The 20,573-nt window shown below is 32.1% G+C and overlaps 1 protein-coding gene across 1 annotated transcript; it reads left to right on the forward strand.

Annotated features, from left to right (window-relative positions):
• Window positions 1-4,020: 4,020 nt before the first annotated feature.
• Clec9a (C-type lectin domain containing 9A) lies at window positions 4,021-18,490 on the forward strand. The gene is made up of 6 exons (XM_076852645.1): window positions 4,021-4,164; window positions 5,575-5,655; window positions 14,657-14,803; window positions 15,765-15,916; window positions 17,182-17,303; window positions 17,956-18,490. The coding sequence occupies exons 1-6, from the start codon at window positions 4,074-4,076 to the stop codon at window positions 18,086-18,088; spliced, it is 726 nt and encodes a 241-aa protein (XP_076708760.1). The 5' UTR covers window positions 4,021-4,073; the 3' UTR covers window positions 18,089-18,490.
• The last annotated feature ends 2,083 nt before the right edge of the window (window positions 18,491-20,573 follow it).

The following is a 20,573-nucleotide window of genomic DNA, read 5'->3' on the forward strand; positions in this document are numbered from 1 at the left end:
ATGAACATAATTCTCCACCTTCCAAATTAGTTTGTTTGTTAAAACATGGAAATATTACATCACAAATACTGATGGTTCTTGGTTTGAAGGCTGAGGAGACATAGCCCTGTTTTTAACAAACACCTCTACATGATTCTGATATGGATAGTCTTTAATACATTCCAAAAAACATTGTTTTAAAGCTTATGTGGCTTTGGGTAAGTAATTTAGTCTCTTTACAACTCGGTTTTCTATCTATGAAATGGGTTCAATGTTATTTTCTTATCCAGAAGGTAATTGTGTGGATTAGTTAGTATAATGATATAAAGTAATGGTCAGAGTTTTAAGCATATAATACTTACTCAATAAATATGGGTTATATTTATAGCTTCATGCATTAACTCCCAAGCATTCTCAAATCTCTATCTTACTGTCAATAAACAAAAATGTGTTAGGAAACTGAAGAAAAATATCACAAATTCTCCAGATTCTGCTTGTCATTTCAAATGTCTAGAGATATTTGATTTGGTAGAGTGGGGTATTATTTTCTTTCCTTTCTTCCTTATTTTACTTTAACCTGTTTTTTTTTGGGGGGGGAGGGGTTTGTTTTTTTTTTTTTGTGGTGTGTGTGTGTGTGCGTTTTATTATTGTTGCTTGTTTGGTTTGGTTTTTAAGTGGAGTTTGTTGAACACCTCATGTGTCTTGTTTTTAATTTTTTTCTGTTTTCTCTTTTTTAAATTTATTCTAATTTGTTGTATATGACAGCAGAGTGCATATCGATTCATATTACACATATAGAGCAGAATTTTTTATATCTCTGGTTGTACACAATGTAGAGTCACAGCATTCGTGTCTTCATATATGTAATTAGGGTAATGATGTCCATCTCTGCCTTTCCTACCTCATTCCCCCTCCCCACCTCTCCCTCCCCTTTGCCCTATCTAGAGTTCATCTATTCCTCTCATGCCCCCCCCCCCCGCCATCCCCATCATGGATCAGCATCCTCATATCAGAGAAAACATTCAGCATTTGGTTTTTTGGGATTAGCTAACTTCACTTAGCATTATATTTTCCAACTCCATTCATTTACCTGCAAATGGCATGATTTTATTCTCTTTTATTGCTGAGTAATAGTCCATTGTGTATATATGCCAAATTTTCTTCATCCATTCATCTACTGAAGGGCATCTAGGTTGATTCCACAGTTTAGCTATTGTGAATTGTGCTGCTATAAACATTGATGTGGCTGTGTCCCTGTAGTATGCTGTTTTTAAGTCCTTTGGGTATAGACTAAGGAGAGGGATAGCTGAGTCAAATGGTGGTTCTCTTCCCAGTTTTTCAAGGAATCTCCATACTGCTTTCCATATTGGCTGCACCAATTTACAATCCCACCAGCAAAGTATGAGTGTGCCTTTTTCCCCACATCCTCGCCAACACTTATGTTGTTCATATTCTTAATAGCTGCCATTCTGACTGGAGTGAGATGACATCTTAGAGTAATTTTGATTTGTATTTTTCTAATTGCTAGAGAAGTTGAACATTTTTTTAAATATTTATTGATTGTATATCATCTTCTGGGAAGTGTCTGTTCAGTTCCTTGGCCCATTTATTTATTGGGTTATTTGGGGATTTTTGGTGTTAATATTTTTTAGTTCTTTATATATCCTTGAGTTAGTTCTCTATCTGATGAGGATGTGGTAAATTATTTTTAATTGTTTATTTAGATAAAATAAATTGGAAATAATAATTCAGAAAACTTCTCCCAAATTAGCCATATCTCTGAACTTTACTGTTTCTTATTTCCAATATGGAAAAGCATATATTTATACACAGCTATAGCACATTCAAATTTAGAAGAATGATATCTTAATTTATAGCTAAAACACAAATAAAATATGTAAACTAATTGAATTATGCCTACAAAGATTCCTTTTTTTTCTGGTACTCACAGCTAAATCATCTTATACATGAAACCAGCTTAACACAGACATTAATAAAACTTATGCTATGATCAGGCCACTAAATGTGAAACTTACTAAGTGAATTTCAGAAAATTTGACTTCACTGTGCTTTAATTTACAATTAAGCTACACTGTACTAATAGTAGTACCTATTTCATGGATCTATTGTAAGAATCAAAATAATTCATGTGAAAGATATTTAAAATAGTACAATACACAATGAACAGCAAATAATGGGAAATATGATTAAAATAATCAAATATAATATGAGAAGCATATTAATTTTTTACTGGAGAAAACCAATGGCCCTCCCAAAGAAATTTATCAAAGAATACAGTGTATTTGATAAAATCAGGTCTTTCTGAACTCAATGCTTAGTGCTAATAAAATCTGAAGAGAAACTGGAAATGAATAATAGCTAATAGAACCTTTGTTCATGTCATTCATGTCAGTTCACATTTGGTATGATTATGGCTTCTTCCTCTTTTTCTCCTCTAAACAGAACTTGGGACATTTTAAAGGTTACATAGATTTTAGTCACCTGGTTTATTCAGATTAGCATCTCAAGTCACAAAAACATTACATGAAATGTTTAGAGAATGTGCTGGATATTTTTCATTTGTCCCTGGAGACCCTCTCAGCCCCATCATGTGTCTTGGGAAGCTGAACTCAAAAAATGAACTTATTATCTAGACAAGCTTGGCCTCTGGCTTCCAGTTACCCCAGCCAATGGGAGGCACTGGCAATGATCAAAAGCAGAATATTGATTCCACTGACTCTCTCCCTTCAGGGCCTTGGTTTAGCAAAGTCTGTTTATTCTATATGAAGTGTAATTGGTAAAGAAGGAAACCACAAAGTTCCAATAAACACCCTCCATAAGCCTAGGACTGATAACAGCTTCCCAGTGTGTATCTCACCATCCTGATTTTCTTCTCTTAACCTTTGCAGAAACTTTAGTCCTTTTAGTGAATTCCCTTACATGTGCTGTTTGTTTGCTTCTGGGAGCCTATTATGAGAGCAACAACCGATCTAGTGAGACACTGAAACAACAGTGACACAGTGAAACACTGAAGTTACTGAGGCATGACCTTTGGCCGTAAGAACAAGTGGCTAAAAAATGAATAATGATTAAAGGAATGAATTTCTCAATACTGATGCCATAGTCACAGGATTAACACAAATGGCCATCTATGCTCTAAATAATGTGTGCCTTCCTTCTAAAGTGAAATTACTATTGAAAGCTTGCTGTCTAGGCAAAAAAATAAATAAATATATATATATATATATATATATATATATATATATATATATATATACTTTTCAAACCTAACCTTTATATCCATATATGAATATGCCCTTGGTAGATGTGGCTGTGATACATTTTAATTCTAAGTTTTGGCTTTCAAGAAGTGTGAATCTACCACTTTCTCTTTTTCCTTTCTAGTGGATAGAAGTAGAGGATCAATGTCTCACAATGTGCCAGAAATCCAGGTCCCATTGGAAGAAAAGCTGTCCACCAATCAAGATTACTGGAGCTAAGGTGTTTTGTGAGGAAAAAAAAAAAAAAAAAAAAACTTTTATGGTGTTAACCGATATTTGAGGTTTACTTATCACAGCTGTTAGTATTACCCAAATTAACATACAGCATATAAATTTATTTTAGGAATGAAATCCCTTCCTAACTTTCTTAAGGACACATAGCGATGATCTACATCCTGGTTTGCCCATTGTGATCTGCCTTGTATCTCCATTGTCTAAGCCATCTCTCTGCTTCATGTCTTGTGCCAAATAGAAGGACATTGTTTGCACATATATCATTTCTAAACTAAACCAGGGCCATCACCTTCTGTATTTGTGACACTTTGGAAACCAGAGCAGAACCATGTTCTACCATTGGCCATATCAAGTTCAATATGATCTTATTTCCTTCTTTACCAATTATACTTCAAAAACTTCCACTTTCGAATGAAGATGCATCAGTTCTATTCCTTAAACCCAAACATATTTTCCCACTACTGCGAAAAAAGTAGACAGTTTCACTTCATTCACCAACTTGCTCCTAACCACAAGTGGAGCTGTTTGTATCAGCCTCCTGCATGGACTGGCTGCTTTACCTCTCAAAGCTTCTCAGCCATGCACGAAGAAGAAATATACACCTCTCTTCAGTGGGATAATCCAACATCAGAAACTTCTCAGAAATGTCTGACTTCCACCAAACTTTCAGGTAATGAGTTCTAATTTTTTAGGGTAAGACTTGAGTTTATGCTTTGTTTCTTGTTCTATGATGAGTCTAAGATTTATTTTTTCTAATCTGAGATAACCTACTTAGAATATTTTCACATGCCTGACATACTAAATGAGATGAAGTGGAGTAAATAAAGATGAAAAAGGAAAAGAATGAGAGACTTAACAAGTATGTCTCCTTTTCTCTTAAGAAAGAGAGAAAGAAAGAAAGATGCATTTCAAGATTTAGAAAATAAGTAAAATAAATTATATCAGTTTAATTATTTTAATTTTTGAATCAAACACTCTCTAAATTATTTGATAAATACTAAGAAATAAAAAATGGGAAAAGTGAAAAAATATCATCCTGGAGCTGCCTGCTATAGTAGTCAGTTATATCTTCTTATTTAATATTGGCATTAGTGTGTTTCTGTTGATGCAACAAGTCATCATAGACTTAGCAACATAAATTTATCATTTTAAAATTTTAGAGATCAAAATTTGAAATGGATTTTACTGTGCCAAAACCAAGATGTTGGTAAGGTTATACAGGTGAATCTATCCCCTTGTCATTTCTAGTTTCTAGACTTTCATTTATTGCTTTCTTTGGCTCTAGGCTCTCTTCTTTCATCTGCAAATCCAACAGCATAACACCTTAACATTTCTTTGCTTCTATCATTTCATCACATTTTGTGTCTCTGATCATCTGATTCTTGCTTATAAGAATCCAAATAAGCCAGTGTAAACCTCCCATTCCAAATCCTTAATTTAGTAACATCTTCAAAGTGTCTATTGCCACATAAAATACTATTTACAGGTACCAAGGATAAGGAACCCTACCACACTATCTAAAGATAAATTCTATTTATTTTTCTTTGAGTAGTGTTAATATAATAAATCACAAATTCTTAAATTTTCCTTCCTAAGAATTATAAAATTAGCTGGAAATTTATTCTTTATCCAAAATTATATAACTAATAAAGAAATATATTTTAATCAGTCATATTTAAGTGATACTTAAAAGAGGTACGGGAGATACAACTGCATTCTTGCTCTCAAAAATTCAAGGCAGCTCCTTGGCTTGTGACAATTCCTAAAGATTGTTGAAAAAGAAAACATGTAATTAATTAGTAAGGTTGTGATACTATGCATAAAGACCGAGAGGTATACTATTAAATCTATTTGATAGTTTCCAAATCAGATGCATTCCAAATTATCACTTTCATTTCAAAAAGTTTTTAAAAAGGCTTTCGTTTTCCTATTACACATAATAAAAATTCCAGGCCTTCATAATTTTCCAGTGAGAACGCCCAGTATAAATTCCTTCTTTTGCTCAGCCTCATCTTATCTCTGACCCATCCCTTTCTGGTACTTTCTCTAATTCAATTTCATTGTCCCAATTTCATGTAAGGAACATGCTGTGTTGTGATGGTGATTTCATGGATTTTCTGCATAGGCTTGTTAACAACATCCATTTTCTTGGGCATCAAATGTAAGTACAAAAGAATATTTTTAAAAAATCTATTGACATATATAAGTTATAAATTATACGTTCATATAATTATATGTATGTCATTACATAAAAACTTCATGATTTCCAAGTGAATGAAAAACCAGTTAAAAACTATTTGAATGTGTCTAAATGATATAAATAAAGGTTTTCTGATTTAAATTATAGGATAATTATTTATTATGTATCTATGTGCACTTGGATATTACTGATAAACATCAATGATGGCTTACATCTTATTTAACTCAAATCTAATCTTATATATTTCCTTGAGAAAAAAACAATGAGAATAGTTTCTTACTCTTTGTTTCTTTCTTTTTTCTTTCATCTTTCTTTCTTTTATTTATTTCATGGTGCAAGGGATCAAACCCAGGGTCTTGTACATACACTAGTCACACTCTACTACTGAGCTACAATCTCCCTCTCATTACTATTATTCTGATTCTATTTGTGAGTCACATTAGCATGCCAAAGGATTGAAAGATTTCAGATATATTCTTCTAATATACAGTTATTCCAAATGACTTTTTCAGATTATTTTAATGTGTTTCACTGCACATTAAGCAAGGTACAATTTCAAATGTTTAAAGCAAAGCTAAGAGCTATATTTGAGCCATACTTAAGCACACTGGTTTATTCCTTTTATTCATATTAAAGAAATGTTTCCATGTCTAGCAAATGAAATTTTTATAAAATAGAACAATTATGGAGTTTCCAAATCCATAAAAAAACTAAGAACCTCTAATATGGCTTCTGCTAGCACTGAAAAAATATGCTTAGAAAGATAGTGATGGAGGTTATATTTGGATAATTTTTGTGATGACCTTGGCAAATCATTTCTCTATCAGAGGCATCTGCTGAACAGGAAGTACAGTGAGCTCTGAGAAGGCTAAAGGAAAGTGTTAGATTTTCTTTGACAAGCTTGATCTTGCTCACATAGTGCTAGAAGATTAATTTTCTAATGATTCTTAGAGAAATATTCTAAAACTCAAATCATTCTTGTTACCCTGTGTATCTCCTCAGATGAAATAACGCAGCCCAACACAAATGTTGGAAATTCCAGGAAGCTTCCCTTTTCCATCTACCCTCCTTCTGTTTTGTTTTCAATATTTTAAGTAAATTCCAGTCCATCTATTAAGATGCTTGTATGTTAAATATCTGTTTATCAAACACACTAGAAAAATTCATTTAAATAGAACTAATGGTAAGTCAGTAAACATCTTGATATTCTTCAGTAAAAACTGAGGACCTTTATATTATTTTTTATTAGTTTATTATAGTTATACTTAATATTGTAGTACATTTTGACATAACCATACAAGCATAAAATATAATTTGGTCCCTTTCAAAACTTGGGATGTTTAATGAAATATCTCCAACCTCTTTTCTAACTTTACAACACAAAAATCCATATTGAACTCATTGCAGATGTAGTTTAAATATTAATTCTATAAAATAAATTTCAATGTCTCTTTTATAAATATTAAGGGAATAAAAGAAACTTAAAAATTTAAAAAGCTGTATCTGATTAAGAGCAAAATTAACTGAATAGATAACACCTTATAGCAATATTGTCAAGTGAATGGAATATAAAATTTGGTTATATATAAAAATAAAATCTAGAGTGTTCAACTACAATAATCAGATGATAAAAAATCATATATGTCTATAAAAGTACATTGGACATTTTAAATGTCTTCAATAATACTTGATGTCAGTATATATATAATTTTGTCTTAATCTCTGTCTAGTGCATGAGATGTGTTTAGATAAACTATGACAATCATATTTCTAAGAACTGTTAGTTATTGTAAATGATACTAATTAATTTTGTCCTAATAATACCACATTATAAATTTCTCTTATAGATAAACTTGCACACACAGCAGTAGGAAATTTTTAAAAATGGAAAAATCCAAATGGTACATCAATAAGAGACCATTTAAATAACTAATATTTCATCTATACAATAGAGTACCATGAAGGGGAGGAAGAGAGAGAGAGAGAGAGAGAGAGAGAGAGAGAGAGAGAGAGAAGCAATCTTTTTATGCACTGCTATAGAAATATCTCCATGGTACACTATTAGGTTAAAAAAAGAGCAACATTCAAAATACTGTATATTATGCTATAATTTGATTTTAAAAGAATATTTTCTTGAATTTACACAAAATAACAATAGAGTATATAAGTATGATAGATGATGATAATGATGATGATAATAAGCTATGTCAGTTATACTTGCTTGTGTTTTTTAAAAATATTTTAATCCTATGAATGTAGGATATGCCAATTTTTCTTTATATCTTTAGACAAAAATATTTTGAAAAAAAATAAAGTTACTTTGATAAAAATAATGAGACACTAGCTAGACTCTAATATGTTTAGGACTAGCAGTAATTTCTGGAAAATTCTTACAACTAAAAGATTTTTTGTTTTATCTTATAGCTGTAAATAAGTATTACACAGATGTAATGCTTTTTCCTTTGAATTTTGTCCAAATGTAGTAGCTTTCATTTATTTTTTTGTTGTTATCAACCTTAGGATTTTCCTGGGTCTTCTCATATATTCTTAGCTAGATTTACTGTACATTGTACAGCACATATTTTTATTTGGGGTATTTTAGAAGTATTTTGTTATGCTTCCCCAGGTAATTACAATGGTAACCTTACTTGTTGGAAATTAATTCCAACCTCAACACCAATAAAGGTGAAGTATTTTGCTTCCCATTTAGGATAAAAAAGAGAAGTCTCATTTCCCTTTCTCCAGTTTTAATAGTTTTGTATAGTACAAGCTAATCAGAGAGTAATAAACAGAGCAACAATCACTTCTAAAATACAGCTAATCTAAAAAAAAAGCATCTTATATTTCAAGTTCCTAAAAATTAAATTATTACATTTTACTAAGTTTGCCAAATAGCTAACAAGATAAAATAAAGAACACCATTGTCCTATTCCCCCACTCTGGTTAGGTCCAAACTTTGATAAGAGAAAAAACAATCCAATCAGCTGAGCCAGAGTTTCTTGATCCACAGAGAAGCAGGGCATGAACTCCTGCTTTCTCTAGTTCCTGGTTATTGATTTCCAATATTTTCTTTTTAGCAGCAATGTTGGTGAGTAAAACAAATCAGAATGTGAAATATGTGATTTAATGTCCTATTGTGTGTCCTGCCTTGGCCAGTAAGGGGGAGATGAGCAAAGTAATGATGATGCAAGTTGCTTTATTCTACAAATTATAATCTTCCCCTTCATGATAATATTCACTATTAGGAGCACAGCCAAATTGTGTCCTTGTTTCCCCAAAAGGCAGAGTTAACTAGATCTTAAGTGGGCCAATCTTAAATAATATTTACTTTGTTTTCATTTTTCTAATAATTCATGAACCTAAATGGCAGCTAGGAAGAGTAGAGTTTGGCCAATTCATTTATTACAAGATCAGCCTATCTTTATCAGGCTCCTTTTTTGATCTTGTTTACCTCCTTTTTCTTGTTAAAAAATAGAAATCATTTTACAGTTCTATTCACTTTCTTCCTTTTTCCCCTATTTTTCTCTAGAAGATCTGAGTTTTACTCCTTTAGATTTGGCTGACATGTATAGTTTATTATTTTTAATTTATTAATGATTGCCAATTAATTAGTAATTTACCAATTAATTAACTAATTAATTTACTAAGAGATTGACATTCTCTCTCCTATTTAACAACATAGGCACTTAATGACTGCCAGTTAGTAATTATTAATATGTCATGAGCTTATTTGAAGCTAATTCTGTAGCTCTCTATTAAACTATCTCTACAGAGTAAATGGCGCTGGCACAGATCTTCTACTCAGAACTAACAAGTTCATTTAGCAAAGTCAGAATACAAAGGAAATACACAAAAATCAATTTTATATTTATACTTTAGTAATGAACATGAACATCAAAATTAAAAATGTAGTACTAATTGTATTTACTCCAAACAATGAAATGCTTAACAAAACATGTTCAGAATGTATATGCTAAAAACTACTAGATGAAAGAAATAAAAAACCTAAGTGGAAATACAGGCCATGTTCATGAATTGTAAGATTCAACACAGGAAAAATGTCAGTTTTGCTCAAATTCAGATGCAGATTACTGCTCCCCCTGGGGGAAATAACAATCACATACACAAGCCAAAAAAAAAAAAACAAAAAACTTTTCAATAAATACTGATGTATAAATTATATATCTCTAATATTCAAGTGTGACATTTTCCTGCATATTCAATAGTTTTTATTTGTATGTTCACTATTACAAATTCTTTTTTATGGTTTTTCTGGAGCCTCCTTCTTTTGGAGGGAGGGTTGTTGTTACTGTTTTGTTTTATTTGAGGAACTAGAGAGTGAATCCAGGGTGCTTAATCACTGAGCCTCATCCCCAGTCTTTTTTATTTTTTATTTTGAGACAGGATGTCACTAAGTTGGTCAGGGCTTCACTAAAGTGCTGAGGCTGGCCTGAAACTTGCAACCCTCCTGCCTCAGCCTCCTGAGTTGCTGAATATGCAGGTTTCGTGCAATTCTTTTCAAGATATGAGCAAGATTTCTTGTGGATGTAGATAATGTGATTCTAAAGTTCATATGCAGCATCAAAAAAACTAGAGTAGTTAAAGCAAGAATAATGAGGGAGGAAACAATCTACCTGATTTTGAAACATATCATATAGCAGTATTAATGAGGGCTATGTGTATTACTGAACAATATAGCAATAAAATACAAGAGAACCTGGTAATAGTGTCACACAAATATGCTCAGCTGATTTTTTATATAGATATTAAATCAACTCTATGAAGCAGAATAACATTTTCAACAAATACCGATGTATAAATTGTATATTTATTGGCAAAAAAGTCTAAGTCTCACATCTTATACAAATATCAAAAATCAACTCAAAATGTGTCACAGTATCAACTATAAAGCATAACACTATAAAACTCTTAGAAAATATGGAGAAAATTTTTTCAGTGTCTAAGGGTATGCAGAGATCCTGGAATTGACATCAAAAGAATAATTAATAAAAAGAAAACACTGGTAAGCTGCATGTTCCTCAATATTAAAAATGTTTTCCTTACAAAAGACACTATTAAAAACCATTTACAGATGAACTAAATACTTGCAAATCTCACATCCAATAATGGACTAGAATATAAAAAGAATATAAAAACTTTCAAACTCAACAGTGAAAGATCAAACTACTCAACTAGAAAATAAAAAACAAATCAAAATACATTTCTTCAAAGAAGATATACAGATATTAAGTAAGCATAAGAAAAGACAAACAATGTGATTAACATTCAGGAAAGGCAATTAAAGCCACAGTGAGATATCACTATATACCTTTCAGAGAGCTAAAAATAAAAAGTAATCACAACATCAAGTGCTCATGAGAGTAAAAGAGAAGCTGACTTACTTCAGTAAAATGGAACAATCACTCTGGAAAATCTCACAGTAATTTCTTTTAAAAATCTAAACTTATTACCCCAACAGAACATAGCAATTGCACTCCTGAGCATTTCCCTCAGAGAAATGAAAGCTTATATTTACTAAAAGCTGTACAGGCAGGTGTACAGCACCTTTATTTGAAATGAGCCAAGCCAGAAAACTACACAGATCTTCTTTAATAGGCAAATGGTTAAACAGATGTGGTAATCCATATCAACAACAAAAAATGAATTATCTATTTACTTATACAACAATGCAGTGAATCACCAAGAAATTATTGTGAATGGAAAAGGCCAATTACAAAGTGCTACATACTGTAAGATCCCACTTATGACATCACTGAAATGGCAAAACTATAAACTAGAACATAGATTAGTGTTGGGAGGGATGGGGCAAGAGTGAAATGTGTATGCTTATTTATAAAAGGAAATATGATGGCCATACATGGTGATGGAGAAGCTGTGCATCTTGAATGTATCTATTTCTATATCCTGGTATTGTCATTGACCTATAATTTTGCAAGATGTTACTCTTTTGTGGAAAGTGGACAAGGGGTACCTGAAATTTTTATTATTTTTTGTAGCTGCATATGAATTCACAATTGCCTCAAAATAAAATTTGAGTTATAAAGATGAAACTTTTATGTGATAGTTAAGTTCATTATTTCCATTGTAAAGATAGTCTGTTGCAGGAATATATGCATGAAAAAGTATCAAATGTTCAATCATACCTTAATAATACATTAACAATTTCAACAGCAATGATCTGCTCTAACATTGGCCCCTTCCCCTGCAAAAAAGTTTAATATATCCCCTGAGCTGAGGGGCAAATTAATAGATTAGAAAATAAAGCAGAAATAATATATAGAATAAAAAAGAAGTTGTGAAAAAAGAGCAAAATATACAAAAGTGAAAGAGAGACACAAAACACAAGAAACACTAGAATATGTGTTATAGTAGAGCCAAAAGTGGAAAAGGAAGTGTTGGACAAAAGTACTATTATAAGGCTTTTGAATAAAAATTTTCCAAAATTGATTAAAAACATTAAGCTACAAGTTCAAGAAATTCTATTACAACCAAATAAGATAAATACTCAATGCATGTTAAGAGAAGTGTTTACTGTAATAGGAATAGGTAGCTACTTTATAAAGTGATTTTTTTTAAAGAAATGGGCTTAGTAAGCTAGTCAGAATAGTAAGTGGAAAAATACTAATACAGTATTGAAGTATCAGATACTAAAACAAATTAAAAAGTTAAAATAATTAAGGTCCTGACATGCTGACATATGAATAAATAAATAAATAGATGAGTTGAATATAATTAAAACAAAACTAAATCCGAGTAGTTTATTAGATATTTACAGTGATTTAAATGCAGAAACTAGAAGAGTTATGGGGGTGGAAGATATTCAACAAATGACTAAGACTACTCTGTAGATACCTGGGGGAAACATTGAAGTTATACCTTACAATTTACAACCAAATAAATTCCACATACATCAAAATATAAATTAAAATATAGAAGTATAATCTCACATATAAAACTCTTTTACTAAAAATTACTCAAAAATACTGAATCTATGTGGCATAAACTACCACAAACCCAAAATGCAAACTAGAAACACATAACTGTAGCTCATATCATACAAAATCTGCCTCCACATCATGTTTGTGCACACAGTATCAGATAACAGGGTTGGTTGTTAAAAGAGACTCGCCTGACTCAGAATGAGAGCGTTTATAAATCTAGTTTATTATAAGGTAAGGACACAACTTAACAACATCACAAAAGTAAACATATATATTAGCCAAAGTCTGTCTCATCAGAAGGATCCTGAAGAGATGGCACCTTTTCCTGACTCTGAAAGTGTCCTCTGAGGACACAGGTTCTCTCCTGGATCTGAAATCACTGACATGAATATAGGGTATGTTGGTCCTAAGGAGCTCAAAATGGAGCCTCACTTGGGGATTATTATATTTTGCTGATCACAAAGGCAAAACTTTGCTGAGGCTAAGTAACCTGGCTCAGCACCACAATTCTCTCATGGTCTCATTATAACCAAGGACAAATCACATATTATACTGTCATCAATAAACAATGCTGACAAGATAGTATAATCTGGTCCCCTAATTCCTGGACTCTTGGTTATAAAAGTACACTATTAATCACTATGTCTCATGCCTTTTCTGAAGGTCAGTGGCATTGTGAACTTATAAAACACTGCTCAGGCTGATTTGGGGCTTGCTGGAACTATTTCTCAGAGCACAATAAAAAAAATAAAAGACTAGAAACTCAACAGGAAGAAAATCACAAAGGATATAATCATACATTTCATACAAAGGAAAATACATCTGACTTTATGCATGTAAAAAGAACTTTAACTTAAAACATAAAAAGATAATTGCACATTTACATATTTCTATACTATACATGTGTAAATTCATAATATGGATGGTAGTTTGGAAATATCTAATACAATTTAAATGTCCACAAATTTTGACCTTATCTTAAAAATACACTTGCACATGTAAAGTGATGTAAGACTAAGATTCTTTATGCAATAATGCTTTTTGCCATACAAGAAAAATTACAAATCACCTAAAAGGCAATAGAAAAATATGGGACATTCACATGATGGAATCTTACAGGTATGATGAAAGAGTAACAGAAAGTTCTTGATGTGTCATTATAGAACTAGAACCAAAGTATATAAGTTCTTACCTTAGGTACATATATGAGTGCACATATAGTGCAATGCTGCTACATCATGTACAAAGAAATGAAAAGTTGTGCTGCAATTGTGTACAATGAATCAAAATGCATTCTGTTGTCATATGTATATGTACCTAATTAAAATAAATAAATTTTAAAAATATATATTTAAAGTAATAAAAGGTACAGCATCATGTAATAGATTGTCACCGTTTGTATAAAGGGGAGAAGAGTATTTTATATTCATTGGTTTGTCAAATTAAAAATGTCTTCGGAAAAATAAAGAAGAAATTTATAAACTCATCTGCTCTTAGTGAAACTGGGTAGTTTGAAAAAAAACCATGGATACCAATATGGCATTTTGCTCTGCATCCCTTGAAACATTTGATTCTTTTTATAGTAATTACTTAATCATAGTAAGCGTAGTAATTAATGGGTTTCACTGTGGCATTTCCATGAGTACACATATTATGCTTTGATTATATGCACTCTCCCTACTATTCTTTCTTTTCCTTCCTTCTGTTCCATTTTACCCTATTCCTCCACTTCTTCAATAATCCATCTTCTATTTTCTTGTCATTTTTGTTCATTCCTACATATGAGAGAAAACATGGTATACTTAATCTTTGTGTGTCTAGCTAATTTTAACATTTGATTCTTGAAAAATATAAATTTTAAATTTTTCAAAAATCTAAAATAATGCATATTCAAGTCTCAAAACTTATCAGTAATTTAGAGCTTTCTTTAGTCTGTGTTGAAGGATTACTTGGTTATAAAATGTCAGTATTTTGGTAGGAATGAGTATTCTTGTCTGTAGTTTTCCAGGTATCTACCATCTCAATGCAGCAGCAAGAAAAACTCATCCACCAGGAAAGAGCATTGTTGAACTTTACGCAATGGAAGAGAAACCATGACCTTCAGATGAAATATTGTCAAACCTTGATGCAAAACTCTTTCAGTTTGGGTAATTGATATAAGATCAGTTGTTTTCAGTAGAAATCCAAATGCATGCACTAACTCCTCAGAAAAAAACAATGATATATTTTATTCTCTGCAAAATTGTTCTTCAGAATTTTATAGTAGGGGGACATGATTTTGATGCTTTTTACTCTTATCTACTCCAATAGTATAGGGAAAACACTAAGTTTTCAAAAAGAAAATGCAGCTAAACAACAGTTCTGGAAGTTTAAGTATCTTTTCTCCTGTAAAACTGTGCCAGATCTCTTGGTCAAATTTTTGCTCTTTGTTCTACTTTATGCAGTTGATCTTCTTTTTGTGATTACATTCTTCCTTAAAACAAATTCCTTCAAACATTGAATACTAATGCTTACCTTTTAGTTACGTCGAAGTCCTAAAATAAGCAAACTGTTCATTTACATCCTTCTTCCATTTTCTTCACCTACATGTTTTCAAATCATTCCTGAAGTTGTACTGTTTGTTCTGTCTGCTAGACATGAAATATTTCTTGCTTAATTCTCAGAATCTGAACATGAACTCAAGGCTTACTATTCAATTCATCTAGTTATTCAGTACACTTCAGGTTAAATTTGAGCAGTAAGATTAACAGGCCTGAGATAATAAGTGAACAAGAAAAGATTGTAAATTCAAAGAAAGGAAAAGATTGATAAAACTGAGAAAATCATATCAATTTTTATAGAAGAGGAAATATTTGGGTAAAAATGTCTCCAAATTACTTTTAAATAAACCAACTCTTAGAGACCTATTGTAGGTCAAAAGTATTATATAAATCTTACGGTTTTCAGTATCAGAAAAACTGGAATTGCTAAGTGCTACACATGGGAATGGCTAAGTGTTGCACATGGTTATAGTGTTTAGTTTCCTGGAGGTGACAGAGGGTTAGTCTGGGGAGATATTCTACTAATTTTTACAATGGTGACAATAATGTGAAATGTTTCTATTCAAAGCCTGTAACTGCAGTCCTTGTTCCGACAACTGGATTCAGAATGGAAAGAGTTGTTACTATGTCTCTGATATTTGGAAAAGTTGGCTAGCCAGCAAAGAGGCTTGTTTGAAAGAGGGCTCCAGTCTTCTACAAATAGACAGCAAAGAAGAAATGGTAAATTCAGCTTTATGGTTACATGTCACTCTGAAAATACTATGTTACTTATTAAAAGAAAGAATATTCTCCTAAGATAGAATTCTTTAATATTTATAATAGTTTATAAAATTTATAAAAATAAATACTTATAAAAATAAATTTATAAAAATAAATACTTAAAAGATATAAAGTAGGAATTACTATGCTTTATTTTCCTTTTAATGGGAGAAGCAAAAATCAGGTTGCTTTTCCAGAAGTCAAGGAGAGTATATTAGTTCTATATCCTTGGTTAATGAAAAAGAAAAGGAAAAGACTAGACCATAAGAAAAACAGTCTTCCTTGACATGTAGCCCACTTCAACATACACATACATGATTATTGCATATATTTTCCAATGTATTTTTCCATGCTATAGAGAAATAGAATAATCTGGAAAACCAGAAGTATAAAAAACTGAGGTGATGTCATGAAATGAATAGGTCTAATAAAACCAAGTATTTGGTAAATGAAATGTTAAATTGGTATTAAACATAGTTCAGTAATATTTTAACAAGTGAACAAGATATTTCTCTAAAATCATTCTACACATAAATATATATGAAACAGAATGCATAATTACAACATATCTTTTACTACATTAAAAACGTATTCTGACTATATTCAGTAATTAGTTGAAGCTCATTTCTACAAGAATAGTGAGAAAACAATGTGTTAATGATATATGGTAAGCTAGGAAGGCTTGAACTATTATAATTATGGGTATACAAAATTATTTTCTGTGTAAATTTGATGATGAAAGTTATAAATGTTTTTTAACAAAATATATTTGCAGTTACATTGCTTCTGGAATCTCCTAAACTATTGGTAATATTGAAGTATACTAGGAAAGAGTGATCCACGTGTCATATGATATAAAAAATCTTTTTACGTCTGCTTATGAGGGGTCAGTATAACCTACCCCCTTCCTTCTCTTTTTTTTTTTTTTTGTTGACATCTATTGTCAGACTCTGAATCCATTCATTAAAATTACTTTAATATCAAATGCCTTTTTCCCATTGTCTTTAATACTACATTGGTCATACAGAAACAGAAGAAAAATCTGTAAGATGTATCCCCACTTTTTTTGTTTCATTTTGTTTTTTTTAAATAACCCCCTCTCTTTTTCTTCAGCACTAAAGTTACCATTTATTTCCAGCTAGGCAAAATGTCAGAATTCATACTTCATGATAGTTTTATTCGTGGTTTATTTTTTTCTTGGTTCATGTTCAGATCTTCTCTCATAGGTTTTTATCACCAAAAACTTGCAGAAGCTCAAAGCAGGCTATGCGTACTGGGTGGAAATATCTCAGGATGGACTTCAGGCACCTTTGCTTTGGCAAGATGGCTCCTCTCCTTCCCCTGACCTGTAAGTCTCAGAGGAAAATGTTGTGAGAATAATTAGAAAGATGAGGCAATTCAAAGGTTAATTTTATTGTGCACACTGGATGCCCTTCAGGAGACATATTAACATTTCAATATCACAGGCTCCTGATTGAAATTAAAGCTAATGTCATGAAGAGGTAGTTTCACAGCTTCTAAATCTTCTTCTCAGCCCTCCAAACATTATCCTACAGAAAATAAATCAAAATATGAGTGTCTAAATGAGCAATATAACATAATTATCAAGTACATTTTCTCTGTATCACTTAATGTTTAGAGAGCAATAAGGGAAACATTGTAATAATTATTAAGCAATTATCATATTGAACTTTTCAGATAGAACTAGAGAGACTGGTGAGCAGAATCAAGTACCCTACTACCTTGAGAATTAAGAGTCAGGAGACATATACTACCTACTGCCTATCTTTGTGTATACATGGCTTCCTTTTCTTCATAAACTGTTAAAATTACATTAACATATTTTTATGGAGACAAAACTGCTGCTGTTGAAGGAGGAGTATAAAACCACCACAGGAGGGTGCCATATTAAAACAAAAAGGCCTCTCTCATGTGCTAACCTCAAAAGCATCCTTGTCACACTCCCATCTAACCTCAGATATGCTGACTTGCCTTTCCAGGTTACCAACAAAGAGACCCCAGTCAACCAACCAGCTCTGCAGATTCCTCAAAGACAACGTCCTTTTGTCAGATAACTGTAACAACTGGAAATATTTTATCTGTGAGAAGTGCTCATTAAGATGCTTTATCTGAAAGAAATTGCTCAAAAAGATCTATAACTCTGGTATTTGAAACAGGCCATTGAAAAACCTGCCACAAAAAGACTAAGAGCAAATACAGAAGTAAACCAGTGTATGGGCTTTGAAATCAACTTTCTGGAAATCAACCCTGCCTTTCATATTTTCACATGGAAATGTCTTCAACAATTTGAAGATTTCAGTTGACATTGTTCAAATTGCCAATAAATTGATTGGAACCACAGAGGACCAGACATTGATGCTCTGTGAACAAACAAGGACATAATTTCCTTCCCTCCCTCCCTCTTTCTCTTTTCTTCCTTCCCTTCCCTTCCCTTTTCCTCTCTTTTCCTCTTCTCTCCTCTCCTCTCAGGGCCATTGAGAAAATAAAATTTGTCTGTAAATTGTCAGTGACTACTTGGAGAGAATATGTTTGAAAGTCAATTAATCCTCTTCAAATAAAATTCTCCTCTATATTCAATCTCCTCTCCTTTCCTCTTCTCTCTCTCTTTCTTTCTCTTTCAGATAGAACTAGGAGTCTCTCCCTCTCTCTCTCTCTCTCTCTCTCTCTCTCTCTCTCTTCTTTTGTCCAGAGACAGTATAAATATCACACAGAAATCAATATGTGATTGGAGGAGGTGGTCCAGTTATAACTGATTGATTTTTTTAAAATAAATAAATAAATAAATGTAAAGCTTGCAGCCTGCCAAATCTTTCTAAGCTTTCAGGCATTATGTTGTTGGACTGACAGAGTAAAAGGAAAGAGATCAAGTTGGGATTGAGGAGAAAAGGCTTTTCTCTGCAGTGTCACTGTACTCTTTTTCAGGACTGCAGAGTTCCATGGAGAAGTGAACCCCTAGAACTTGCCAGCATTAGTTACCCAGTGAAGGAAAGCTGTGAGCTTCCTGACTCCCTCTGAGTACATTCCCACCACTCTCAAATGGAAGGGCTCATGTCTGAAGCCCCCAGATTAACATACCATTACTTGTAACTGTATTTCTCAATGCCCCAAATTCTCCATCAAAAAATAATAATTGGATTTACTTTTAAAATTGTTGGAAGACTAAATCATAAATATATGTAAATTGTTGTGAATGATGTCCTATGGAGTTGGATACTGTATCAGTGCTTGCTATTGTTATCTGGAGTAAGCCACCAGCCACTTCTAGATATCAACCTCTATGTGTATGCTGGGCAAAACAGTCTATTTTCCTGCTAATGTTGCAGGGCCATTGAGAAAACAAAATTTGTCTGTAAATTGTCAGTAACTACTTGGAAAGAATATCTGTTTTAAAGTCAATTAATCCTCTTCAAATAAAATTCTCCTCTATATTCAATCTGAACCCCTGTGCTAGGAACGTGGGCTCCCTGAAACATCCGTCTTATTTTCAAGAGACTGTTCATATGTAAATACCTCATCATCTTCAGGAAGGAAATATTAATTATTTGTATATTATCTTTCTCCCACTCACCATCCCTAGAATAGCACCTTGGCACATAGGAGGTTTTCACTAAATATTTGCTAAATTCAATATAATTTCTAATCCTTCATTTTTTCATAAGAAGTAGCCAAGATACATTTAATTTTCATATTTTCTCCTTAAAATAAAGGCATTATTTAAATAAAGTAAAAATAAACCCTAATTCACTGAGGCAGTGGAAATCATTTAAATAAAAATAAAATTCCTGATACTTAAAGGTCTGTTTACAATGGGGAAAGCCTTGGAAGAATGGGAAGAACATGTCCTCATTTTTTGTTTTTGTTTTTTGTTTGTTTTATTTACCTTTGACCTGGAGCTTAATGGTGGAAGTATCAACAAAAGGAATTTTCTCTAGTTTTCTGCTGATGCCCCAAAACCATATAAGTTTTCTCCTGTGTTTGGTTATCACAACTGGCAGCTGGCCGCTAAATATAATAACCTGGAATAAAGGAGAAACAATAGCGATTTTCAGTGGTAAAGACTGTTCGTCTTAAAGAATCTTCAAAGTATTGTCACAGAGCTATGTTTAGAGAAAGGATAGGAAGCACTTACAATTCTCCTTAGAAAAAGTACAGTGAAACAAAAGGCAAACATCCTCCAGCTGATGTTATCCAGCTAGTATATGATGCTGTATTTACAAGTTAGAATTTTATCTACACTGCAGTTGATGTACGCTCCTAAAAGTCTCCTCAGTAGCAACTCTGCTTCCACACAGATGGTGATGTGGAAGAGTTTTCCCTGCAGGTTGCTTTTTGCCCAGGATACCAAGGCTTTTTAAAGATGTTAGCACGGAGATAACCAATTTTATATCCTAGTTCACCAGTGATGAAATGGGTCACTGATTCATCTCATGGAGTTTTTTTTTTTTTTTTTTTTTTTTTTTTTTTTAAGGAAAAGAAAAAATATCTGTCCTACAAATGTGAACAGGCTTTGTCACGAGGTATTAACAAAGTGTACTGAATATATTTTTTAAAACACATTGAAATAATTAGTAGAATAATAAATAGGTGCACCTAGAGT

Source organism: Callospermophilus lateralis, chromosome 4 (genome assembly GCF_048772815.1).
Source record: "Callospermophilus lateralis isolate mCalLat2 chromosome 4, mCalLat2.hap1, whole genome shotgun sequence".
Classification (NCBI taxonomy): Eukaryota; Metazoa; Chordata; class Mammalia; order Rodentia; family Sciuridae; genus Callospermophilus; species Callospermophilus lateralis.

Bases quoted from the DNA above. Each gene is read 5' to 3' on its own strand.
- Clec9a (XM_076852645.1), top strand. From the start codon at position 4,074: ATGCACGAAGAAGAAATATACACCTCTCTTCAGTGGGATAATCCAACA. The intron at 5,656-14,656 runs GTAAGTACAAAA...TCTTGTCTGTAG, and splicing joins CATTTTCTTGGGCATCAAAT to TTTTCCAGGTATCTACCATC. The intron at 14,804-15,764 runs GTAATTGATATA...TTCTATTCAAAG, and splicing joins GCAAAACTCTTTCAGTTTGG to CCTGTAACTGCAGTCCTTGT.